The following is a 27721-nucleotide window of genomic DNA, read 5'->3' on the forward strand; positions in this document are numbered from 1 at the left end:
TCTTTCTTTTCTCCTCTCTGTTAGTCCTACCTATACTTCCTGGCTAGCCACTGGCCAATTGGTGTTTTATTTATTGACCAATCAGAGTAATTTGACTTACAGACCATCCCACAGCACTTCCCTTTTATTCTTCTTTTTTTAAAAGGAAGGTTTTAACTTTTACACATCTCCAAAGCCAGCTTGGTATATTTGGGAATTTGGGCATAGCTTCTCTTACTACTTCCTGCTGGAGGGGGGCACTGTATCTTATGGGGACACAAAGAAAATTTTAGGATTATGGAGTCGTCTGTGAGGGTGTATCGTCTGAGCCAGTTGCCTTGAAACCGTTCTGGATGTTGGATCATCTGGGCCTTGGTGTCATCAGAGACCTTTCAGGGGGTCTTGGCTGGTCAAACCTGATGTATCTTAGTCTGGAACAAATCCATAGCCTCTGGCTTTCCGTGGAAACAAAAGCAGAGTCTCCTTTTCAAAGCAACACATCCTTATATCCAAATTTTAAAGTCAAGGAATCTTTAAAATATACATATTGGTTTAACTCAACATCTTTTACGATCAAATGTTTTTCTGCAGTTAAAAATCCCAAAGACAACACAATCCAGATTCTCTGTGTAATACTCATCTTTACGTGGCTTATTTTTTATATTAATTTTATTGTCTCTTTAAAGACTTTATTTTTTAAAACTATGTATTTCTTTATATAACTATATATATATATATATATATATATATATATATATATATATTCCTTTTTCTCTCTCTTCCAAGCCTACGTACGTTTTTACACACATTGTAAAGCATTTAAAGTCTTGTTCCATCTGAATGTCTTATTGTGAATCTATTGCTTTAAACTGCAGCATTTGTAAGACTGAAACAGTGCTATGGCTTCTGGCTCCACCCACCTCAGCTTCCCAACATGACAGTGGTAGTTTACCGCCAGCTCTGGGAGCTATTGTGAGTCTATGCTTTTATCCAAGCAGCATGTAGCCCAGAAACCTTTTTTGTTTTGTACTAGCAAAGGCTAAGTCCACCATGCAGCTTAATGTGCCATGCAGAGGCCTCATTCCCGCCATACTGCAGGTCGAGCGTGCACACCAGTAACCCACAAGTAGCTCAAACTGGCAGGTGCTGCTCATTTGAGAGAGACAATTAAGAAGCTGTTTTTAGCTCCGTTTTAGAATCTTTTCTCAGGTTTTAGGTAGAAACTCTTGCCTACTCGTTGGGTGCCATTTGTAGCTAGAGTTTTCCTGCCTTGCCCACAGTCAGGACAAATCTGTCATCCGCCAGTTCCACAGCCACTCAGACCAACCAAGTAAACACAGAGACTTATATTGCTTACAAACTGTATGGCCATGGCAGGCTTTTTGCTAACTGTTCTTATAGCTTAAATTAACCCATTTATATAAACCTATACCTTGCCATGTGGCTTGTGGCTTACCAGCATCTTCACATGCTGCTTGTCATGGCGGTGGCTGGCAGTGACTCCCTCTGGTTTCCTGTTCCCTCCTTTCTCCTCTCTGTTAGTCCTGCCTATACTTCCTGCCTTGCCACTGGCCAAGCAGTGTTTTATTTATTGACCAATCAGAGTAATTTGACGTACAGACCATCCCACAGCAGGAACTACTTGTTTTAAATAGGATAAGTAATGAAATTTTTTTTGTCTGAGTTTATCAAATGTTACTGGACTGAACATTGTTATATATTAATGAAGTTTTTCTTCTGAATCTTTCAAATGTTAATGGACTAGACATCATTAATGCAATAATTGACTATATATTTTGTATACTTATTGGATATAGTTTTCTTGTATTAGTTATAAGCTTTTTTAAATTTTAGAAAAAAAAAAGGGAAATGTGGTGATATTGTGTTTCCCCAAATACTATGTACCCTAATAAACTTATCTGGGGTCAGAGAACAGAACAGCCACTAGACAGACATAGAGGCCAGAAAATGGTGGCACACACACACACATTTAATCCTAGCCTTCTGGAGGCAGAGATCCATCTGGATTTCTGTGAGTTTAAAGCCACACTGGATACAGCCAGGCATGGTGACTCACGCCTTTAATCCCAGGAAGTGAAGGCAGAAAGCAGAAAGGTATATAGGGCATGAGGACCAGGAACTAGAGCTGGTTAAGCTTCTAGGCTTTTGAGCAGCACAGTTCAGCTGAGAGGCATCCAGTCTGAGGAAACAGGATCGGCTGAGGAATTGGCAAGGTGAGGTGGCTGTGATTTGTTCTGCTTCTCTGATCTTCCAGCTTTAATCCAATACCAGGCCCTGGATTTGTTTTTATTAATAAGACTGTCTAAGTTTTGTGCTACACACAACTGTCTGTAGCTCTACTTCTAGGGTACCCAACCCCCTCATACAGACATACATGCAGGCAAAATACCAATACACATAATTTAGAAAAAAAAGACTTTATAGTATGGTAGTTAATAATACAAAACCCCTTCACAGAGAGATACACAAAATATCATGGAATCATAGGATAAGCAGAAAATAAAATAATACCCAAGCATCAAAAAACAAACAATAAACAAAATGTGATGCAGAGGCCATGAAAGAATGCTGCTTACTGGCTTGCTCTCCACGACTTGGGCAGCCTCATTCCTTATTCATGTCAGGGCCACCTGCCTTGGTGTGACACCAGTCAAAATTGGCTGGACCCTCTGACACCAATCAATTAATTAAGAAAATATACCACAGGCTTGACCACAGACCAATCTGGTGGGGATATTTTCTCAATTGAGTTCCCTCTTCCCAAAAGACTCTACCTTGTGTTAAGACAGCATAAAATTCCAGCATAGTAAGAATGTAGCAGGGACAATAAAATTAGCCTTTTTGCACATCTAAGGTAAATCCTGTGTGAAATTGCAGTTTCTTTTGAGATAACTTCTCACTAGGTGGTCTGGAGCTCACTATGTAGATCAAACTGGCCTTGAACTCCAAGTGCCACACTGACCTCTGCCTTTCTAGTGATGAAAGGCATGTATCATTGTGAGAAACCACTTTTAAACTTAGGTCTAAGAGATGTATAAAAGTAAACTATATCCAGAGACAAGGGAAAAATAGTATAGAAATGGTAGAGTAGGCATATAGGCCTGTGACATAAGGGAATGAGTTAGTGATAATACACTGAATATTAGTGTAATATGACCAGAGAAGAGTTAGGTAAGTGGTCTGGCTTGGGGAAAGACACCTACAAGATATATTGACAGAACAATGATGGTAATTCATGGAAAAGCAGAACTTAGAGGAAGAAATCAAACAGATTTACACTTTAGATAAAATACTCTGAGAGCATGAACAAGTCAGATTGAAGGGAGGAAAAGATTATGAAGAAGGTGCTTAAGAAGTAAGCTACAGTAGTACTCATCTAATAACAAATAACAGCTGAAAACTGCTGAGTCCTGAATGCCTACTATGTGCCATGCACTTGTTTATATTATCTTAAATCTTAGCAGTAACTATCCAATATATATGCTTTTAGATATTTATTATGCTTATTGAATTGATATAGAACATGAAACTTAAAAAATACAAATGGGTTTCCCAAGATGTTGCTGTTGTTTGTTATATACAGGTCTATTAGGCTTCAAGATACTTTTATTCTAGCAAATAAAATTTTGATGTAGTATATTCTAGAAGTAGCATTCACAGTACTTGATGCCTGGTCAGAGGCTTATATGGTTTTATAACCAAAGAAGTATCTTAAGAAAATATAAATATTAGCAGCTAAGGAGCTTGCATGGGACTAACCTAGGCCCTCTGCATGTAGATGACAGTTGTGTAGCTTGATCTGTTTGTAGGGCCTCTAACAGTGTGATCAGGATCCGTCCCTGGCTCAATAGCTGACTTTTTGGTACTCATTCTCCATGCAGAGATGCTTCCTTCAGCCTTGATGCAGAGGCAGGGAGGAGCTTGGTCCTACCTCAACATGATATGCCATGCTTTGTTGACTTCCATGAGAGGCCTACCCCTTTCTGAACTGAGGAGTAGTGGATGGGGGGGATAGATGTGAGGAAGGGGGATGGGAGGGGAAGAGATGGGGTAGAGAAACTATGATTGGTATATAAAATAAATGAAGAAATTTAATAAAAAAAGAAAAAAATGTGAAAAATGATCCAAATGTTAAAATTCCCATTGAGTGCTGAAGAGAAATGTACTTTTGGATAATAACAGTAATAGGAAAGGGTAGAGGTTAGAGAGAGGAAAGGGAATAAGGAAAACAATGTAGTTATATTTTAATTTCAAAAAATAAAAAATAAATAAAAAGAAAGGGTAGAGAAATATAGCCAAATGATGTTACTATTTGAAAGGATTTCTGTATGAGATACAGAATATCTTTGTCCTATAATTATGGAAAAAATTTTTTGTAAGTGATGTGCTACACATGACCACATATTCCTGTAATTCCAGCACTTGGGCATTAGAACTTCAAGGCCAGCCTTGGTGACATAGTGAAGCTGTTGTTATATTGTTTGTTTTAATAATGTGGCCAAAGAGCTGGCTCAGAAGCTAAGAGCACTTGCTGTTCTTCCAGAAGACCTAAATTCAATTCCCAACAGCCACATGCTGCTCAGAACCATCTGTAACGCTAGTCCCATGGGATCTGATATCTTCTTCTAGCCTCCCTGGACACCTGGCATGCATGTAGTAAATAGATATATATGCAGGCAAAACACTGGTACAAATAAAATAAAAATAAAAGAATAACAAAATAAAAAGAAAACAAATATGAGTGACATGATGAGATTCTTTGTGCTAACACAAACAGCTAAACCCCAAGATGTATGAAAGTTCAAACGTGATCAATGGGATGGAAATATATTTCTTCTTCTTTCAAGTTTAAAGCAGATATTCTTCATTGACAGCATGTTCATTTGTAAGTGATGTGTTCAAGGACTCAAGGTCCACTCATCTTGTGACTCTACCATATTAAACACATAATTTCCACCAGCACTGGCTTGTTTGTATGAAGCGAGTCAAAGAGGAAGAACAGAGATTGGTATGTGGGAAATGACTGTGGATTAGTTAGGCTTTGAGAGCATACTCATTTCTAGTAGCCTTTTTTTTTGGTAGAAAGGGTTATCTGTATATGTTTTACTAGCAAGCCAAGCTAGGGAAAGAAATACTACTGTGTACAAAAAGAATTCTAGATTTGTTTTAAAATTAAAACATCTGGTTGTACTCTTCAAGGATCAATTGGCAATGAGGATACTGGTTAGTGGAGTATTCATGGTCCATGGAATGACAAGGCCCTGAACAAAAGTAGTAAAACAAACAAAAATGAAGGAGATTTTCTGTAGAACTTAGATGCCAAGTACAGTATTGAGAAGGAACATTAAGAATGTATGTGATATATTTTTCTGGACACTGAATAGATTGCAGTTCTTCTAGTAAGAATAATAAAAACAAACTCTCTAAATATTAGAAGAATTCAATATTTAGCTAACAAGATGAGAAGGCTATAAATTTTATACTTCTTGAGGATTTTCAATGTGACAGACACTGTACTAGATGCTTTATACATAATTGTCTCACTATCTCATAGCAATCATCATGTACATTTAGTGCTGAGTCATAGTACAGCATCATGATTTTGATTAAGGAAAAATATTTCACAGTAAGGGAGTTCTTAGACCAGTCTCTGTTAAATGACATGAAGTAGCCAATAGCAAATGTGATAAGGTGTAAAAACTGTGTGATACATCCTGACATGTGGCCACTCTCTGGAGGTTTTTATTTTGTTGTTGATACCATCAAACTTACAGTAAAGGTAGAACCCTAAAAGAAGAGCTATACAGAAATCCAGTTCACAGTTAAAGCAGATTTTCTTTCTCACACTATCAAGAAGATGCACCACTTCTTGAAATACAATGATGCTTGAGGACTACTTTTAAGTAATGAATATGAGCTGGACATGATGAGCTGCATTGGGAAATGCAAGTCTGGAAACCAGGAGAACTTTCACATAGCAGGGGTTTGTAAAATATAATATATTGTACAAAGTGTCATTTATGTGTTGTGCTATGCAGTAATAATGTCCTATAATTATCTAAAAAACAAAGGAAAAAGTCACTGCTGTCTCCATAGTGTCATCAAGAGGAAAGTGATGTTTTGAACCAACTGAGAGATGATATCTGTCATGATGAGATTATGATTCCTTCTTTTGTTCTTTGATTGTATGATTGAGTCAGTTTTGCTAATGTACTTGGGATGTGTTAAAGATAGATTGTTTGAATGTTAAAAACTGCATTGTGCCAGGAACTTTCTCCCCTAAACTTTAATAGCAATGCTCCTCTCTTCCTAGTTTAGATGCTAATACATTGCCCCCTTGAGTTATCATTATAGAGAGTGCCTCTGAAATGACCAGAAACAAGGGTAACATTTTAATAGTATAGTATTTAATGTAATCAGGGCAGCCAAGCATTGATAGCTTTCTTTCACACAGTCCTTTTTGTAATGGCTTTTGCTCTAGGAGAGTCTACCTGCAGTTCCTTATGCTCTGAACCACATTTAGTGAGCTTTACTCTAATAAACAGCAGCAAGAACATAGAAGAGATAATGTCTCATTTGAAGATTTGAGGAGGCTTAGAATGAGGCAAGAAAGAATAAATAAATAAATAAATAAATAAATAAATAAATAAATAAATAAATAAATAAATAAATAAATAGGAGAATTCTCAGTTAGTCACAAATGACTCTGTGTCCTGAGTGCACCCATACACCAAGAAACACATAGCAATGGTTGGCTATGTGTCAACTAGTATCCTAGATATAGGTTACCATAACAAACAGAAATCCTCTGTCAGAAGCCAGGCACCCAGACACTTAGAAACCTTTATGTTAAGGATTATGATATTTGTACAAAGTGCTCTGGCAATTTTGGGAGCTGGAGGAAATCATAATGTCCATATTATATTAACAAAGCATCATGTCATATGTAGTATTAAAGCATAGATTAGAAGGAGATTTGTTGTGCATAGAAAGAACAGGCATCCAGGCAGGGATCAATCTTGATGTAGATTCTTCTGTGAAATCTCAAGTATTTGCTGTTGAATGGAGAGTTAGTGAAAGTAAGAATTTCATAAAATGAGGATGGAGTTACACCTCTAAGGTAATTGTTGAGCTCACATGTTCCCTCTGAAGGCTTCAACAAGTGATAAGGTGATGGCCTTCCTGCCTATGCAATGACTCTTCTGTCTCTAGCTTGAAGATTTAATGGTTATTCTGCAGGCAATTGGGATTCTGGTGACTAATGTGCAGCTAGGTTTGGGTGTTTGGGAGAGCGTATTTCAAGTGATTCATCTTGTACTGATAATGGCTATTAGTCATTTACTATCATTTCTTTTTCATCATAAATTCCAGATCCTGTCCTTCACTCCACAATTACAGAAATAGTCTGCCTGGCAACTCTTTCTAGACAGTGTTGCCCATCCTTTAGATTTTAGAAATAATGTCCCTCTAAACACAGAGCAAATTGCTCCATTTCCAAAAAGCCTAAATGACAGATTGTCTATAGTGGGGCTGACACTGCACTCCAAAGACCCTGTTATCCTGTGGAGTATAAACTGGGAACTCCTGTGTTTATTACTCTGAGCAGAGCTTTCTCTTGGTCAAACAGCCAGGTCATATATATGTATTCAATATTCTTTAGTCTCTTGAACTTGTCATCCCAAGACATTTTATACTTCAGTTTTCTCTAGGGTTTCCCTTAGATTGTGTCAACACTTAGCAAAATTCTAGGAATAATTTAAATATTTTTCCTGTAGCAGCTATGATATAGTTGATCCATTTGCAATCATATTAATTCTATAGTTTAAATGAATGAAAATGCTGTGGCAAGTTCCACAACATTCTGCATAATGAACACTAAAGATTGCAGTATAAGGGAGGTACTGAAAAGGGCAAATGCTTTAGGAAGGCAAGAGTTATTATCAAGACATGAGGACCAGAGCCTCATCTTCCAGAGGATCCCTGTACTTGTGCCAACAGCAAATGATCACGGTCTTAATCGCCTCAGCTAGAACAAAAATGTTGCTGTGGGTAATTTATAGGCAGCCAAATTTATTGTTCAGTGTTCTGGATAATTAGAAGTCCAGATCATGGCTCCACCAGATTCATTGTCTGACCTAAGCTAACCACTTCAAAGATAATGCCTTTTTGCTATGTCCCTACATAACTGCAGTTGCTAGCAAAATTCCTTCAGGTATCTTTTATAAAGGCTCTAATTCAATTCATGAGGGGTACAGTTCCTATGACCTAATAACCCCTGAAAGGTCCCAACTAAACACTATCTCCCTGAAAAGTTTGAACATATGAATTTCAAGAGAACAAGAAGAAATCATATTGAACTCTGAAACTAGATTCTATAGCTTTGAGGCTTGCTTATTTTCTTGCTGTGTTAAAGCTTTTGAGTGTATTCCAATCTAACATCAAATGGTTTACCCATGGTATTCAATCTAGTTCAAGAGACAAGATATATGCATTTACTCCCAAATCCTAAAAAATACAAAGCACAATATGATAAATACTAGGGAAATACATGGTTTTGCATGAATTGTATAGTAAAAAAATCCAGCAAATACAATAGTAAGAATAATCATTCATAGTTGCATTTATTTTGAAATTGTATTTCCAGGGAGGATGCAATCAGTACACTAAATAAAAAGTGATCAGTTCATAATAATTCATAACAGATTGAAAAGAAATTAGTTACTTAGTGGTGTTAAGGCAAGAGCAAGGACTCTTAGCTCAGTAATATGGCCTGGTATTACCACTGGAATAAACACCTAAAATTACCATATTCTATCTCTTTCTTCTTACCCAACTCTATTCTCATTTTCACTTTGAGATTCTGATACATATGTCTTCTGTCTGATGTATCAGCTTCCTCAGGCTGTAGGGAATGGCTGAAGTGTTTAATATCACTCATATCTTGAGTTTGTAGAAATACATTAAGCCCATGGGGTGAATCTTCATCTTTAAATCCAAATTCTTCTGAATCTATGGTTTTTCTTTCTACTAAAATCCATTCTTAGAGCTTGAACTAGCATCTGAAAAATGCTAGTGAAAAATGGGGCCTAGCATGCCTTCTAGCTGGCAGAACTGGGTTTGAAGTCTAGAGGTCTGATTTTGTAAATTGACAAATAAAACTTGATTGCATCTGTGGCATATAAAATCATATTTTAGGTAGGTATACAGTGAGAATTAACCAAATTGAGCTAATTATCAAATGCCTTATCTCATTTATTTTATGGTGGTAGCACTGATTCTACTTGGCAACTTTCAAATTTGAGATGTATTACTAACTGATTATTCTTTACAGTATGATTTTGATGTTTTATTTACTCTTTAAAGTTGTTTGTATGCATGTGTGTGTGTGTGTATACATGCCCACATGTGTGCATGCGCAGAGAAAGAAAAGTACACAGGAGAAGCACATGTGCCACAGCTTGCATGTGGAATTCAAAGGACAGCTCTCAGTTGGTTCTCTCCTTCAAAGCTATGGTTCCCATGATTGAACTTGGGTTGTCAGGCTTGTATTGAAGCCATACCTTCATTCCTATTGTGGTATTAACTTGTATGCCCTTGATTAGTGATATTAAACAGCTTCTCCTACACTGGTTGTCCTTTTTTTTTTTTTTGAGAAATTTGGATTTGGATGTATTGCTCTTTAGTAGATTAAGTTTTCTTGCTATTGAGTTGGCTTGGTTCATTATATTTTTGGATATTAATCCATTGTGAGATGTATGTTTCTAGATAGTTTCTCCCATTTTATATGCTCTCTCTTTAGTGTGTTGATTGTTTCTTTTACTGTGCAGTAACTTTTTAATTTATTGTAAGCCAATTAATCTGTTTTTGTTTTCTACCTGTGCTTTTGAAGCCATGTCCAAATATTCACTGTGCAGAATAGTGCCATGAAACTTTCCTCTATGTTTTCTTCCCGCAGCCATAGTTTTAGGTAGTGTGCTTAAGATTTTAGATTTGACTTTAAGTTTGTAAGTTGTATGAGATAAGAATCTTGTTTCATTTTTCTGTGTATGGATGTACAATTTTCATACTACAATTTGCTAAGGAGAATGTCATTTCTCCTTTGTGTGTTCTTGGCATCTTTGCTGAAAATCAATTAACCGTGAATATATGAATTTATTTCTGTGCTCTCTATTTTGCACCATTTGTCTATGCATCTATTTTTAAGTGAGTACCATGCTCATTTATTAGCAAATGTTTATGGTATATTTGAAGCTATATAGTATAATGCCTCTATCTCTGCTGTTTGTGCTATTCAAGACAATAATACTAATTTGAATTTTACGGCTGTTTGTGAAAAAATGTTATTGGTGTTTTGAAAAAGCTTTGCTGAATATATAGGTCATTTTGAGTAGTAATTTTAGTCATATTAATTCTCCCAATCTATGAATAGTGGATATATTTTCAATTATTTTTACCTTTTTCAATCTCTTTCATTGCTGTTCTATAGTTTTTAATATGTATATTAGTTGGGATTCTCTAAAGCAACAGAACTTATAGAATGAATAAGTCTCTCTTTGTCTTTCTCTGTCTCTATCTCTCTCACTCATCATATATATATATATAAATATATTAAATGTATTAAATATATTAATGTATGTATTAAATGACTTACAGGCTGTAGTCCAGCTAGTCCAATAATGACTATTTATGACAGGCCCAAGGACCCATTAATTGTTAAATCCACAAGGCTGGATGTCTTAGCTGGTCTTCAGTATATACTGGAATCCCTAAAAAGTAGACTTTAATGCCAATGAAGGAATGGAATTGCTAATGAGGTGTGAGAAAGCAGGGAAAGAGCAAAAAATTCATTCATCCCTATATAGGCTTGCAGAATAAGGAATGGCTCTAAGATTAGAGTTGGGTCTTCCTACCTCAAAAGATTTGTATTAAAGGTGTGTCTTCCTATCTCAAAAATGGATTACAAATGGATCTTCGAACTTCAGATGATACAGTTAAGCAAGAAGTCCCTTAACAAGTATGCCCAGTCATTCTTTGTATTTTAGCAATTCCAGATGTTGTCTAGCTGACAACCATGAATAGCCATCACAGTGGGTATATCATCCATTTCCTTAATTAAATGTATTCCCACATATTTTATTACATTGTAACAATTGAGAATGAGGTACTTTTGTGTTTTCAATTTCAAGGAGTTTATTAAGGCATGAAAATACTGGTTTTTCTACATTTATTTTGTATCCTACAAATTTAATGAATTCTTTTGTAAATTTTAGTAGTTGGTTGGTGGAGTCTTGAACATTTTCTGTATATAATAGCCTGTTGTCTGAAAATAGAGATAATGTGAGTTCCTTCTTTCATATTTGGATGCTTTTTATGTTTTTATTTTGACAAATGGATCTGGTTATATCTTACCACAGAAGTGACAGGTGGACTCTTTTCCTTCCTTCCTTCCTTCCTTCCTTCCTTCCTTCCTTCCTTCCTTCCTTCCTTCCTTCCTTCCTTCCTTCCTTTTCTTCTTCTTCTTCTTCTTCTTCTTCTTCTTCTTCTTCTTCTTCTTCTTCTTCTTCTTCTTTTTCTTTTTCTTCTTCTTCTTCTTTTGGTTTTTCTAGACAGGGTTTCTCTATGTAACAGCCCCGGATGTCATGGAACTCATTTTGTAGACCAGGCTGGCCTCAAACTCATAGAGATCTTCCCTTCTCTGCCTCCCAAGTTGTGATGATATATTGTATACCCTAATAAACTTGCCTGAGGATTAGAGAACAGAGCCAGCCCTAGATTAGACATAGAGGTCAGGCAGTGGTGGCACACACCCTTTATCCTATCACTTGGGAGACAGAGCTCAGTCTGAATCTCTGTAAGTTCAAGGCCACACTGGGCTACATGAGATTGATCCAGTATAGGAGAGAAAGAGAACTAGGCAGTGGTGGCTCACACCTTTAATCCCAGCACTTAGGATCTCATTCCTTTGCTTGGGAAGCACACACACCTTTAATTCCAGGAAGTACTATGACAGGGCAGAGAAAGGTATATAAGACATGAGGAAACAGGAACTCACTCTCTTTAGGCTGAAGATTTCATAGAGGTAATAATTAGTGGCTGGCTATTCTGCTTCTCTGATCTTTCAGCTCTCACTCTGATATCTAGCTCTGTTTTTTTTTTATCATAAAACCATCTAAGATTCAAACAACATCTTTCATCCAACTTGTAGGGCATGAATTCATGAAAAAGCTGCTTGCCTGTGGCCTTGCAATCCCTGGCTCTGGCCGAAGCTGCACTCAGCTTGAATCTCCATGCCACCTAGCCTGGACTCACTATCCCACTAAGTTTCTGTTGCAGCCTCTCTGCAGCAAACTTTCCAGGCCCAGGCTCCAAACACCAAAGAATTTGTTGCTTTCACATATTCCCCCGCACAAACTTCTGGCTCTCTAGTTTCTTCCCTTTGGCTTTCTCTGGGCCCCCTCCTTGGGCTGCTACCAAACCATCATCTGAATCATCATTGTCAGCAGACTTGGTGAGTCAATTGGGATTTCTTAAACTGAGGAATTAGTTGTAGGAAAGTTTTTTTCCCACATTAAAAAAATGGGAAACATTTTTACAATGGAGGGAATTTGATCTCTGTTTGATAATATAATTGACAGTGTGAAAATGGAACAATTAAGTGAGAGGATAATTAATGTAGTTGGGATGTGTATAATGTTAATTAAAAATATTTGTTCGATCATTTTTGTTTTATCTTTTAAAAAGTGGGTTAATGTGAGTGCCAAGATAAAAATTTTAGAAAAACTTGTTAAAACAGTTCATAGAGATATTCAGATTCAGACAGAATAATTTAAAGGTGAACTAATCTCAACATTGCATTATATGCTTACAGAGAAACAGCCTAAGGCTTTCAAACAGCCAACCTTAATCTATCCAGTAATCTTACAGGAACTGCCAAATGCTCAAGGCTGTGTAAGAGCTAACTGGACTCATGTGCAAATGTTAGATTTGAGGAGATTCAAAGAAGCTGTAGTGTCATATAATATGCATTCCCTGTTTGTGAAGTAGATGTTAAACTCATGCTCAACTTGTAATAGAATGATCCCTCAAGACTGGAGAGATTTGGTTACAGCTGTCCTAGAAGCAGGTCCAAATTACAGTGAAGGAGCTGGTAGAAGGATGAGGCTAAGACCATTGAACAATGAAATAGGGCTAAGGTAATAAAATAGCCCAAGTTCAACTTCTTGGAGATGGCAAATTCAGTTTAGTAATTTCTTGTCATCATGGAAGGAACTCCTTCTCAGAGCAATTAAATAACCTAATGCCTATTGTAAAAAAAACCTTACTGCTGTGGATTATAGAACAGCTTTAGAAAATAAAACAAAAATTTAAAGAAAATTATAAATCAAATTTGATAGAGATTAGATAAGGAACCTCTCCAAAGTTAAGGTTGGGGAAGGGTTTTGTTTTTGTCTTTCAGGAGAATGAAGTCTAAGGAGTCTGAAGAACACTGGACAAATGAGACATCTGAAGAAAAAGGACAAATTATCCAGAAAAAAAATGTTCCATTAAAAAGATTTTCTGCAGTGAACCATGACCACATCTAACAGCAACTTTGAAGATTAGAAAAAGGTGATGAAGCCGGGCGGTGGTGGCGCACGCCTTTAATCCCAGCACTCGGGAGGCAGAGGCAGGCGGATCTCTGTGAGTTCGAGGCAGTCTGGGCTACCAAGTGAGCTCCAGGAAAGGCGCAAAGCTACGCAGAGAAACCCTGTCTCCAAAAACCAAAAAAAAAAAAAAAAAAAAAAAAAAAAGAAAAAGGTGATGGGCCCACAATGATGATTCCATCAGGATGATGATAATACCACTAAGATGACAAACGCCACCCAAAAATCAGCTTTGGACTACAAACTGCTTATGACAATTTCAAGATGGCTAGCTGAAATTATCCAGCCTCACAGACTACTCTTGAGACAAGCCCTGTACTTTCCCATTATGCAGAGACTGGACAAATGATACAGCTACCTCTCCTGAACTTGACAATTAACCCAAAATTTTCTTTTCAGGATCCCCTAAAGATGCCTTTGCCCCCAGAGAGCAGGAAGTAATTTTAAGAACAAGATACCCACATTCCCAAGAGGTGTGGTGGTGGTGGGGTTTTTCAATGGGTTATGGATAATTGTCATTGCTTGGGCTGGTTGGTTACATGTTGTTAATTGATAATGGTCAGGGGAAAAAAGCTAAACAAGATGATTAGATTCAGGGTTCTTGTTTGAAAAAAAAGAAAAAGAGAATATAGATTATTGAATCTACTCTGAAAAATGGAAATATAGAAATAATAGGATAAACGGGTAGATTATTGAATCTACTCTGAAAAGGAAAAAGGGGAGGCTATAGATATAAGATAAAAAAGTAGATTATTGAATCTACTTTTAAAAAGCAACTACTAGTTTTAAATATTTTACATTGGATTGAATTTTGTACATTGTATACAAATTTTGTATATTAATACAAATTTGAGAGTATTTTTGGTGCAACATCCTGTATACATATTTCTTCTCTTATTCAAGGTATTGTACCTATAAAACTCATTTAACAATGTAATGCAAATTACTAGTCCTTAAAAGTTATTACCAACTAATTAGGATATTAAGAAATGCAAGTTGGTATTTAGTCACCTGTTAAAATCCAACTTGTAGACATATTAGGTATGTTTTCAAGGTCAAACAGAAATATATTTTAGATAGATAGGTCATCTTCAAACACTTCATAGATCTACAGAACATGACATTTAAGATGTTTTAATAACAGATTCTTTTTTCACAACAATGAGACACGTGTGCTTCTGCCAGCACCAATATACTTCAGAGAAGATGATGGGCATCAAAGAAACTCCATGTGGAGTTTACTTTCATAGTGGCAAGTTAGCCACTGGGCAAGAAAATGCTCTTGTCTCTACTGCTGATACTATTCTGTCCAAAATGCACAGGCAGGACACAAAAGAAAGGATTGCTGAATATCTTGCCAAAACAAGGTAGGGAGATCCTTTAGAAAATCCTGCTTCACAGATGAGTCTGTTAGATATGCTAGGCCTATAGGCCAAAGATAGATGCCCCAATGCTGCAGAGGAACCTTGCGTGACTGTACAGGCAGCCAGCTGTTTCTGTCATTTCTCATATTTTTGGAAGTCACTTGTTTTTCACTTCCTGCTTACTCAATAATATTATTTTCTTTTTGGATCTCTAAAGGAGTTGAAGAATAGATAATTATAGTTATAGTTTTCCTTGTTAACAAATTCAGAAAGGAAACTTACTAAAGAGGTGTAAAGTATTTAAGATTGAAAGACATCAAAAGATAGTTTTGTGTTATAATACAAGTTAGGGATAGAAAGTAAATTAGGTAAATAATGGACACATGAATTTTTATCAAGAAGCCAGAATTACACACTGGAGAAAAGATAACATTTTCAACAAATAGTACTGACCCAACTGGATAGCTTTATGTAGAAGAATTCAAATAAATCCATATTTATCACCTTGTACAAAATTCAACTCCAAATGGATCAAAGACTTCAATGTCAAACCAGGTACATTGAATCCGATAGAAGAGAAAGTGGAGAATAGCCATGAACTCATTGGCATAGGAGATAACCTCCTAAACAGAACACCAATAGCACAGGCACTAATATCAACAACTAATAAATGGAATCCCATGAAAATGAAAAGCATCTGCATACCAGAGGACATCATCATTTGAACAAAGTGGTAGCTACAGAATGGCAAAAGATTTTTACCCACTACCCATCCAATAGAGGGCTAATATCCAAAATATATAAAGAACTGAAAAACTAGATATAAAGAAAACAAATAACCCAATTTAAAAATGGTCTTCTTGTGGGACTTCTAACAGTGGAAGCAGGGGTTGTCTCTAACTCTTTTTCTGGCTTTTGGGACCATACTCCTCATAATAGGTCACCTTGCCCAGCCTTAATACAAGGGGGTGTGTACTTAGTCTTACTGCAACTTGATATGTCATGTTTTGTTGATATCCATGGAAGGTCTGTCCTTTTCTCAATAGAAATAGAGGAGGAATGGATGGGGGACAGATATGAAGTAGGGGGAGAGGCTAGGAGGAGAGGAGGGAGAGAAAACTGTGGTCCAGATGTAAAGTAAATAAATAAATGAATATTTTTAAAAATGAGGTACAGACCTAAACAGAGAAAGCTCAAAAGAGGAAACTCAGATGACGGCCAAGAAACACTAAGAAATGTTCAATATTCCTAGTCATCGGGGAAATGCAAATCAAAACTACTTTGAGATTTCATTTTACCCCTGCCAGAATAGCTAAGATCAGTAAAACAAGTGACAGCTCATGCTTGGGAGGATGTGAAGTAAGGGGAACACTCCTCTATTGCTGGTGGGACTGCAAGCTTTTATGCTATGGAAATGAGTGCAGTACCTTAAGATACAGTAATACCTCTCTTCTGGGCACATACGCAACAGCTGATTCATCCACCCACTGAGACACTTTCTCAACCATGTTCATTGCTGTTCTGTTCATAATAGCCAGAAATTGGAAACAACCTAGATGTCCATCAACACATGAATGGATAACAAAAATGTGGTACATTTATATAATGGAGTATTACCCATCCATTAAAATGAATGAAATTCACAGGTAAATGAATGGACTAGAAGAATATCATCCTTAATGAGGTAATCCAGACCTGAAAAGACCAGTATATGTATTCACTTATAGATGGATATTAGCTTTTAAGTCAATAATAAGCAAGCGGCAATGCATAGAACTATAGAGGTTAGGCATAGAATTAGGGGCTGGGGGTAACAGATAGATCTCCCTAGAAAAGATGTGGAGGTCCTTGAATGGGAGGATCAAGGGGGAAGGGGGAGGGAAAAGAAGGATGTGGGAGGAAATACAGGGAGAGACAGCTAAAATTAAAGGCCATTTAAGGGGTAGTATTGAAACCTAGTATAGTTGAAGCTTTCTAAAATATATACATATATGAAGGTGATCTAAATGAAATAGACAAATAATGGAGGAGGCAGAGCCCCAATTGGCCATCTCTTGTCTCTAAATGAAGCTTCTAGTACTGGGGTTAGGTTACACCTAATTGAGGTGTTGGTCAAAAGGGTTCCATGGGAAACCCTAAAGAACCCAGGCTATTGTAGAGACTATAAGTTATTTTCCTAAAACTGACAGCAATGTCCCATTGCTAAAGACAAGACCTACATAACTTATTGAACTTGGAGACGTCCAGCTGTTGCCTACATAGAGCCTTCACTCCTGTGTAATAGCATCTTTGGTACAGGGAAGTTATCTGCATACTACCAAAGGAAAAACATGAACACAAACCCAGCCACAAACCTTTTGATCTACAATTGTGTCCTGCCTGCCAGGTATGGTAGTGTAATGGTGACACAAAGCTTGTAGGAGTAACCAACTAGTATCTGATTTGATTTAAGGTCCATTCCACAAGATGGAACCTACAACCCATCATTTAAGTGAATAAGAACCTGAGACTACATAACCCAAGTATCTAGAGTGAAACCAAATACTACTGTTCTAAATATATATATAATTTCTTATATAATAAAGTGAAAAATATAAAAGGAACAATAAAATGGCTCCTAATGATGTTCTGCTATACTCATAGATCAGTGCCTTGCTCAGACATCATCAAAGATTCTTCCTTCTGCAGCATATAGTAGCAAGTATAGAGGCACAAACCAGACATTATGCAGATTTTGGAACACTCAGCCCCAAATGGGATGTCTCCATCAAATCCCTTCCCTCAGGGCTCAGGGAACCCTACAGAAAAAAAAAAGCAGAATGTGTAGCTGAAGTTTTGCTGTGTTCTGCCTGGCCTGTGGTTGGGACAAATCTTTCTCACTTGCATCCCCCAAGCAAACACAAAGGCTTATATCAATTAAAACTGCTTGGCCATTGGCTCAGACTAACTACTGACTAATTCTTACACTTAAACTCAGCCCATTTCTGTTCATCTATATGTTACCACATGTTCTGTGGCTTTACCTGTGTGCCATTACATGCTGTTTCCTGGACGGTGGGCTGCCGTCTCCGACTCAGCCTTCCTCTCCCAGAATTCTCCTTGTCTGCTTATCTCTCCTGTATTTCCTCCCTGGCTCCTGGCCAATCAGCTTTTTATTTATTAACCAACCAGAGAAACACAGTCACAGCATACAGAACATCTCACAGCAAGAAATAGTGTAAGAGCCAGAGGAGATGGAGGACACCAAGAATACAAGGCCCTCTGAATCAACAAGATTACCACCCTTATAAACTCACAGAGATTGAGGCAGCATTCACAGGGCCTGCAAAGGTCTATATCAAATGGAGTTCTAGAGCTGAAAGAAGTGGATGCATGCCACAATCCCTAACCCAGAAGCAATCTCCAATTGATAGCCACTTGCAAATGAAAATTTAGTTTCCTCCAAGAGAGTATCCATGGAGAATCAAACTACTCTTAAGGGTAGGCTACATGCCCAGCAGTAGATGGCCAACAGAAAATAAACTTAAAGACATTTTTGAAAATTCCTTTTCTCATGATGCCATATTCAAAAAGTTTTCCTTTTTTCTTTTTAATTTTATCTTCATTTTTATTTTATTAAATATATGTTTTTCTCTCTCCTTTTACCCTACAGGTCCTTTGTGTATATATTATGGCTTCCAGTTTAGTGGATTTTGTTTGTTTTTATTTTTTCATTTATTATTATTATTTTTTGAGATGAGCTTTCTCTGTGTAACAGCCCTGGCTCTCCTAGATTCTGTCGATGAGACTGGCCTCAAACTCACAGAGATCCACCTGCTTCTGCCTCTCAAGTACTGGGATTAAAGGCGTGTGCCACCAACACATGGCTCAGTTTAGTGTTTTTATGGGATTCCTGAGTATGTGAACAAGTTGGTCTCTGTTTCTCTTGTGCTCTTTTCTATTTATTTGTTTTTGTCCAGTTCTGATGTGTTTTTTTCTCATTATATTATATTATTGTATGAGGATTTTTATTGCTGTAGAGAGACACCATGACCATAGCAACTCATAAAGGAAAACATTTAATTGTGGATAACTTAGAGGTTCCTAGGTTTAGTCCATTATCATCATGGTGGGACATGTACAGGCAGACATGGTGCTAGAGAAGGAGCGGAGGGTTCTACATCTTGATTTACAGGCAACAGAAAGTAAACTGTGTTCTACACTGGGTGTAGCTTGAGCATAGGAGACCTCAAGTCCCACCCCCACAATGACACACTTCTTCCAACAAGGCCACATCTATTCCAACAAAGACACACCTTCTGATAGTGCCACTACCTATGTATACCATTTTCTCTCAAACCACCACAATTATATTTTACTGTTATCTCATGAAAGCCTGCTTATTTTCTAATGAGAGACAGAAAGGTTGTAGATCCTAACAGGAGGGAATTTGAGGAGGAAGTGGGATGAGTAGAGGAATAGGAAACTATAATCAGGATATATTATGTGAAAAAAAGAAAATAAAAATAAAAATTTATTTTGGAGAAAAAATATTATGCTACAAGTAAAGCTCAGTTTTCTAGAACTTCAGAAGTATTTGAAATCCTTTATTGTCTAACTCATAACTCCTCAATACAAGATTTCAATAGAAACATATACTTTAATGAATGAAAAAAATATAGTAATTCAATGAACTAGGTTCTTGGCATGCATTAAAACAGATAAGAATTTCTAACGTACAGTAAATAAAGCAAACAGATAATACACAGAAAAATAAAGTCTATGGCCCAGCATATCTTAGATAATATGAGAAAAGAAAGAGTATGGTAAAGTTTATTGTCTATGGAGGTGAAGGATAGGAAGGAGAGTTCATTCCATGCAGACCTCCTTTAGAAACTAGTAATTAGCCTAAGGTTAAAGGAAGTTCAAAGGAAGATTTCTGACTACTGAGAAATGAACTCTCCATCAGGTTTGATTTACCAGTCTGTTTAGCTGGACTGTTTCCTTGGCTGAATAGCTAAAATCTAGATCAAAATGTAGCCTATACTAAATAAAGTCAAGATGGCAAAAGAAAAAAAATAAAATAAAATTAGTTATACAGCTATTGGAAAGAGGAACATTCTGGTAAGACAGCACACAAATTCAACAGCCATGGTATCAGAGAGTCTGGACAGAGCCAGAACCCAGTGACCCAAGAAAGTAAACAAGAGGGGAGCATAGGGTAGGATCACTCTAGACTCTGAGTAGACATAGACTTTGATTCTGAACAAAGCAGGGAGTATAGAGAATCTTCTTTTAACAGAGTAGCAAGTTAGGAGGCCATAGTAGTAATACAACATGGACTTATTACTATGGTGGCATAAAAATTCTGCTTAAAGCAAAGGATTGGGTGACAAAGGAACAATAGTGCCAAAATACAAGTAAAATGAGGGCATTTTAATAATGAGGGGGGGTTGTATGGGCATATCCACGCATGACTTGACTTTAAAAGGCTTTGAATTCCTATCTGCATCTGCCTCCCCTAAAGGAGATAAAGGATTATCTCTTCTTTACTGCTTGGTATTTACATAGAAATAAAAGCAGCCAAAACCCCGGATCATGACTGAAATTCTATGATATTGGTATTGTACTTTGAAGAGTCTCTGATCTTTCTTTTTGAAAAGCCCATTAAAAACCTGTAGGTAATATAACCTGCTGTGTTATTCAGTGTTGTTGCTCGTGTGTGTGTGTGTGTGTGTGTGTGTGTGTGTGTGTGTGTGTGTGTGTTTAGGGCTGACCACTTGGGACTGGACAATAGATTAGGGGACTCATCCCTGGAGAGGACTGTGTTTAAATAAATAAATTTGTGTGTATATTCTCCACAATGCCATCCTTTACTTCATCTTGCTTACCATTGTGGCTTCATCCTGGTTGATCCTGTTCTCATAAGGTCTTCTATGGTGGCCTTGTACAAAATAATTCTTTCCTTTTCTCTGTACTTCTCAGAGAACTTTATGGGTTGTTCTGGAACTGGATGTATACATTTTTCAAATTCCTCCCAAACAGTAAGCACATCTAGGAGTGTGTCTTTTAGCAAATACCTACATGGCTCTTATTTTTAGTGTGCCATTTAAACAACAAAAGGTTGGAACCAAATGATAAAAAGGATCCTTGCAGTTCTAACTAGTCCCTTGGATGTTGTGGAATAAAATATTTATTTAACTATGTAAAGATATATATGTAAAGATGTGTTGCATTTGTTTTGTTGCAGAATATTTTTTAACTATGAAAAGATGTGTTACACTTGTTTATGCTACATTTGTTTAACTATTTAAAGATGTGTTCCTGTTTTAACTTGCCTGCCTAAGGCACCTGATGAGTCTAATAAAAAGCTGAGCATCAACATTTGGAAGTATAGGGATAGTCAGGGCTGGCAGGTGGAGAGAAAAGGGAAGCCAGCCAGCTAGCCAGGATACAGCCAGCCAGCCAGCTGAGGGACAGACAGAAGAAGCAGGAAAGCAGGATGGATAGTACATAGATGTGATAAATGAGTCTCAGGGCAACACATAGATTAATTGAAATGGGTTAATTTAAGTTAAAGAAAGGCTAGCTATAAACAAGCCTAAGCTAAGGCTTAGTTAGCATACATAATTAATAATAAGTCTCTGTGTCATGATTTGGGGGATGGTGGTCCGTGAAAGCATGCTACACTTGGATATTTAAAAAATTTTCATGTGTCTTGAAGAAAACCTCAATTTTAAGCCAGCCTGTAATATCCCACCAATCTGACTTTTAAAGGGCATAAATAGGACTTCAAAATTCACATTAGAAGACATAAGAGAAATATATTTCACAGAGAAACCTACCCCTCATGTTGGATACTGAAAAGTTTCCACGAGGATTTAATAAAATCGTGTTCCTTCTCTCCACTTACATTATTATTTCCAAGATACTGCCTCTTATGAGTAATGTCAAGAGGAAATTATTTTATGTCTACTTGGCAGTCTTTGTGATGTAGAGAATAAGACCATAGCAAATAAATTATAAAGGCAGGATGCAAAGGTAGTGATTTCTGATTAGGAACAGAACTGATCTATAATAACTTTCTTATCTTCTTTTCTATCCATTTCTTACCCATCCCACATAACCAAAGAAAAAAATGCCTGGGTGTATGTGGGCAGAGTTTGTTATTAGTCTGGCTATGCTGTGTGTGTGTGTGTGTGTGTGTGTGTGTGTGTGTGTGTGTGTGTGTGTGTGTGTGTGTATAGTTCTTAGACTAATAGTATTATAATCCCTTCAACATTTTTCTGCAAAAGAAAAGACCATTACTGTATCCAGGCTAATGGTCACAATTACTGCTCTGTATTAGTGGATTGGCCACATATGTAGGTATTATTTTTCTCCTCCTATGCCAGTGATTTCTGCTGTGGGATGGTCTGTATGTCCTGTGGGAGCCCTTCTTGGGTTCCTGGTGGCTTTACCCAGCAGGTCCACATAGAGGATGATTAGGACCACGGGCCTGAGTGCAGGTGTCTGAGATGGTCTGCACTTGCCTGTGCTGTGGGATGGTCTGTATGTCAAATTGCTCTGATTGGTCAATAAATACAACCTGATTGGCCGTGGCTAGGCAGGAAGTATAGGTGGGACTAACAGAGAGGAGAAATAAAAGAACAAGAAGGCAGAAGGAGTCACTGCCAGCCGCCCGCCAGGACAAGCAGCATGTGAAAATGTCGGTAAGCCACGAGCCACGTGGCAAGGTATAGATTTGTGGAAATGGATTAATTTAAGCTATAAGAACAGTTAGCAAGAAGCCTGCCACGGCCATACAGTTTGTAAGCAAAATAAGTCTCTGTGTTTACTTGGTTGGGTTTGAGCGGCTGTGGGACTGGTGGGTGACAAAGATTTGTCCTGACTGTGGGCAAGGCAGGAAAACTCTAGCTACAGATTTCTGTGAGGGCAATAATTATGGCTTATGCCTGTCTTATTCCTTCATATTTTCCCACAACTACTTTATACACAGGAAATGTTTATACAAAGGTAAGCATGGGTGATTGAAGATTCCCTCACATGACTAATACCTTCCACAGGAGATGAAGAGCTATTTACCCTCTAATGCATAGAAAGTAGCTAATGTAGCAAGACCTTTGGACTTGCTCCAGATTTCCATGTTGTGTTTCTGATCAAATCACACAAAGTCTCTGTATTTGTCTCTCTGAAACAGAGATAATAATGTTGCTCCCAATATATTCCTTACAAGGCCACCATGGCGGTCAAATAGAGTGAACATTCTCTTTTGTTCCAGGCAACCAGGTTCCCTATGATGTAAGCAGACTTGAATGGAATTACTCAATGTGAATGTGTTTTAGAACTTGTAAAATGCTGTGAATAGCTCAAGTTACTAGCAATGATCCTTATAATGATAATAATTACACATAGTACCTCCTATGCCTTCCTAGATGTATGGATATCTATAATTTGACTTTAAATATGAATGTTTCCTGGTATCTCACTCATTCCAACCAAACTGGAGCAGTATTGGGCAACAGTACTCTGCCCATAAGCACCTGCTGAGATTTTGCTATCTGACACTGTTATAGTAGCACTGTGGTTAGGAAGAGTAGTGAATGAAGACTCTATATATTGAACTTCTTACACACCCCCTCTCTCTCCATTGCCTTGACATGGAACAAAACAAATTCCTTTATGTGATATATTGATATTCTATTAAGCAGGAAGTATAGTTCCAAGGAAAATCTTGGTGCTATAAAGCCATGAGCAAAAATGCCTCTGTAAAGAAGGAAGGCATTGGGAGGATGAACAAAATTCTAATTGATGACCAGCTTCTCAGCACATTAAAATACCATGAGCATGACAGAAACTGTTTCCCATATGCATAGGAGGTATAAAAATTAGATAAAAATATAACCTATTAATGCCAGGTGCCAAGCAACTCTAAATGTTTACTGTGTGGGCATTATTTCTGTATCTATGTATCTATATATGTATGTGTGTGTGTATATATATGTCTCTCTCTCTCTCTCTCTCTCTCTCTCTCTCTGTGTGTGTGTGTGTGTGTGTGTGTGTATTTATGAGAATTCTGTTGGAGCCAATGGCAGCTCAGCCTTAAAAGATTGGCAAAAATTCATAAGGAAACACTGAAGTAGATTACTTTGACAGACTAGTGCAAGGAAATAAACATATAAATATGACAAACCATACCCCATCATATTTCCACTGAGGAATTTAAGCATGATCTTTCCTGTTTATGTTTCTGTTGAAAGTTCTTCAGATTTGACCTTTGAGGTTTTTGATTCCCTCCATTATCTTTGTATTTTTTGGAGTGGTGTATGTGTGTGCATGCACATGTGTGTGCACATGTGTGTTCTCCTACAGCAATGTGTTAATTTTTTTCTCTGTTAAGTCATAACAAGTATACTCTTTCTATACCTCTCTTCCCTATAATGTACTCTTTAAATTGGCTACCTCATATAATAGCCTGCTGGGAAGAATTCCTTCTGAAATAAGTAAGCTCTGATCAGAAGTAAATGAATCAGGACTTGCTGTTTCTATGCTTCTTGACAGGTAGCTAAGAAGTACCATTACGCCAAATACATATTTTTTTCTAAAGGTTGTAAGGTAGGATTCACATCAGCTGTAACTAAAAACAAGCAATACTGGCTGCTGCTTTGAAAAAGTCCCTAGCTCACTTAATCCACTGTTTGTTAGCATACAGACCTCACTTGCAGTGAAAATAAGCAAGCAAAATCCCATGGTATTCTAAGAAGTACTCCAATGCTGTTGAGTGGGAACTGAACTTTATGTTTAATAACATTAATCTTGGCTGTATTTCATGTTCTGTTATCTCCTTTTTTTAGGTTAACAATACACGCTGAATGTCCTATGCATTTGGAAGATTTCCCCATGGATGTGCATGCCTGCCCACTGAAGTTTGGAAGCTGTATGTATTTTCTAAGTTTTGTTTGTCTGATCTGCTTCCAAAAGAAATATAATATATTCTGCTTTGTTCCTGGGAAGTTCCTAATACTAACTTTAATTCTTGCTATTATGGAGTGGGTCAGGAGACTCGGGTCAAGAAGTACTAACTGATCAAGAGTAGTAGACTTTTTAAAAAAAGCAAATTTATTCCATTATTAAAAACAAAATTATTCCATTATTTCAGAGTAATTGCTGTCATTAGATGGGAACATCAACATTTGTCCTTTTCCAGAAGACAGAGCAAGGACTGATAAAAATGTTAGCTTCCTAAGGACAAGAGAATGTGAAATATTTTTGTTAATGTCCATTCTACCTGCACCTCCACTTACTATTATCCAGTTCCCAACAATAAATGGTAAATAGGAGGCACAGCTATGGAAATTTGCTCATGTTTTAGAATACTGCCTTTCCCATTTGCTGTAAATCTTACAAAGAAGACAATAGAGTGCATTTTCAAATGAATTACAGATGTCAAAATTGAATATACTTCAGAGAAGTTTTGAACGTAAGAATATCTGAGTAAGTTATCAGAGTAATATATCAAGATCTGTGTTGATCACATCTGAATGATATTGAAATAGAAACTGCATTTGAAAAGTCTCAATTATATCAATTATTAGTTTGTAAAATATTTATAGACCATCTCTTGTGTAACAGCCTCTATTCTATGAGTTTGGAATGCAATTCATTAATAAAACAAAATCCCTAGCCTTATGGAGCTTGTATTATTCACAAGAATATGATAGTGAAATATAAAATAAACATTGAATATAAGTAAGGTGAAAGTAAGGAGAACCATGGAAAAACTTTGAATACATAGTAACTATACACATGTATATGATGTAGTATTATATTTCAGACACATTTATAATATAATTAATATAATATAATATAATATAATATAATATAATATAATATAATATAATATAATATAATATAATATAATATAATATAATATAATACAATACAATATAATGATATGATATGATATGATATATGATATGATATGATATAATATAAAATTAATTTAGGGTAACTAACATTTCCATCATTTATCACTTCTTAATGCTAAGAGCATTAAACATCTTCCATTAGCTACTTTGAAATGTACAGGCATAACACTTGCAAACTATAGTCTCTCTGCTGAGCTATAGAAAAGTATGATGTTCCTAGCTGCATTATGACAGCTGTTAGATATCTATACCCTTAATTTTACTTACCTGTACATTTTTTCTAATAAGGCAATCCTGACCAGTCTGTTTTCAATTTCATTGACAACCAAATATATCATCCAGGGAAGCACAACTCACTTTCCTTATTCTTATTATGTAGAAATTAAAATATTTTTAAAAATTACATAAGATTGGACATTTTATGATGAAGCGGGGCAAATGATGCAGAAATCTGAGGAAATAATGTTTTAGGTATTATAGACACATCTCAGGAAATAAGATCTGAATTGAGAAAAGTTTTTGGCTTGTTCAATAAACATCAGAGCACCCATGTGGCTGCCCAGTGGGCATAAGAATGAAAAGTACTAGGTAGAAATGAGGCTATAAATTTAGCTAGAGCCTCCAGAATCTTCTAGAACATTGAAGGACCTTGGCTTATCTTCTGTGGGTAAACAGGGAATGAGTAGAACGTTTTGAATTAAAGGTTGGTATTGTCTGACTTATTTTGAAAGAGGAATGTATTAGAGGTTTTAAAACTTGTTAATAAAGAAAATATAATTAGAGTCCAGTGAAGTTTATATTGCAATATTTAAGGTGAGATATGGTGATGGAGGTTATTGAAATCTTTCCAGTGATGATGGCTCAACTTACCTGTGATAGTAATAAAGGTCATGAGAAGTGTCTATGCTGTGAAAAGACCTACAGCAAGATCCCCTGATGAGAATTAGTTGTGTAGTAGAGGGAAAACTCAAGGGTAACTAAGAGACAGTAATCCTAATGAATTTGAGGTCAAATGAGACAAGTAGTGTTAGAAATCAGAGCAGCAGGTTTAAGAAGGGAGCTGACTTGAAATTACCCTTCAGAAATGATCCTTATTAGAAGAGAGCAACTCATTAATGTGATCAAGACTTGAGGTGAAAGAGCAATTAGAAGAAATAGAACACACACCATAGGCAACACAACAGGGCCCAAATGGGAAAGAGAAACTTCCCTTAAAAACCTGGAAAGGAACTTCATTAAGCTTAAAATAAAAAGAGTATAAGAGATAGCTTAAAGTGAAAGAGTAAGAGAGATAGGCACCATGGATAGAGTGGCAGGGGTGTGAAGGACCCATGAGGAAAAAGGCAGGGAGAAACAGAATAGCCAGGAAGTAGTTAGGCAACCTTGCCATAATTCAAAGCCAGTGCTGAGAAAGTGTCAAAGTTGTTTCCTGAGACAAGAGCAGCAGAGATAAGAAAGAACACCTCTTTTTCTTTAACTTCCATAGAACCAGAAACTAGAGCAGGAGATGGATGGCTAGATTGCTCCAGGCTGAGTATCTAATCTCTTAAGGTGCCAAGCATCTTAAAGGACAGGCCCATGATCTAATGGAGAGTTATTTCTGAAGAAAGGGAAGACCCTCCTATAGATTAACTTGTCCCTATGGTTTCTCCATCCCTGGGAATGTTTGCTAGTTCTTACTATGATTCACAGCTTGGTCTACATTCATCCCCATGAAGAAAGGATGAAGTCAAAACCTAATAGGAACAACTTTAAAAAAACAACATTGCCTTTTCTATAGTTTCTCTATGCTAAAAAGAGGAGTAGA

The 27721-nt window shown here is 36.8% G+C and overlaps 1 protein-coding gene across 6 annotated transcripts in view; it reads left to right on the forward strand.

The window, feature by feature from the left end:
• Positions 1 to 27721, forward strand: part of Gabra3 (gamma-aminobutyric acid type A receptor subunit alpha3) — a 240401-nt gene that overhangs the window by 165606 nt on the left and 47074 nt on the right. For all 6 annotated transcript variants that reach the window (XM_042268890.2, XM_006991865.4, XM_042268889.2 and 3 more), the window contains one exon: positions 24841 to 24923. In XM_042268890.2, coding sequence (XP_042124824.1) covers positions 24841 to 24923 — 83 coding nt within the window. The remainder of the gene's footprint in view (positions 1 to 24840; positions 24924 to 27721) is intronic.

Source organism: Peromyscus maniculatus, chromosome X (assembly GCF_049852395.1).
Source record: "Peromyscus maniculatus bairdii isolate BWxNUB_F1_BW_parent chromosome X, HU_Pman_BW_mat_3.1, whole genome shotgun sequence".
Classification (NCBI taxonomy): Eukaryota; Metazoa; Chordata; class Mammalia; order Rodentia; family Cricetidae; genus Peromyscus; species Peromyscus maniculatus.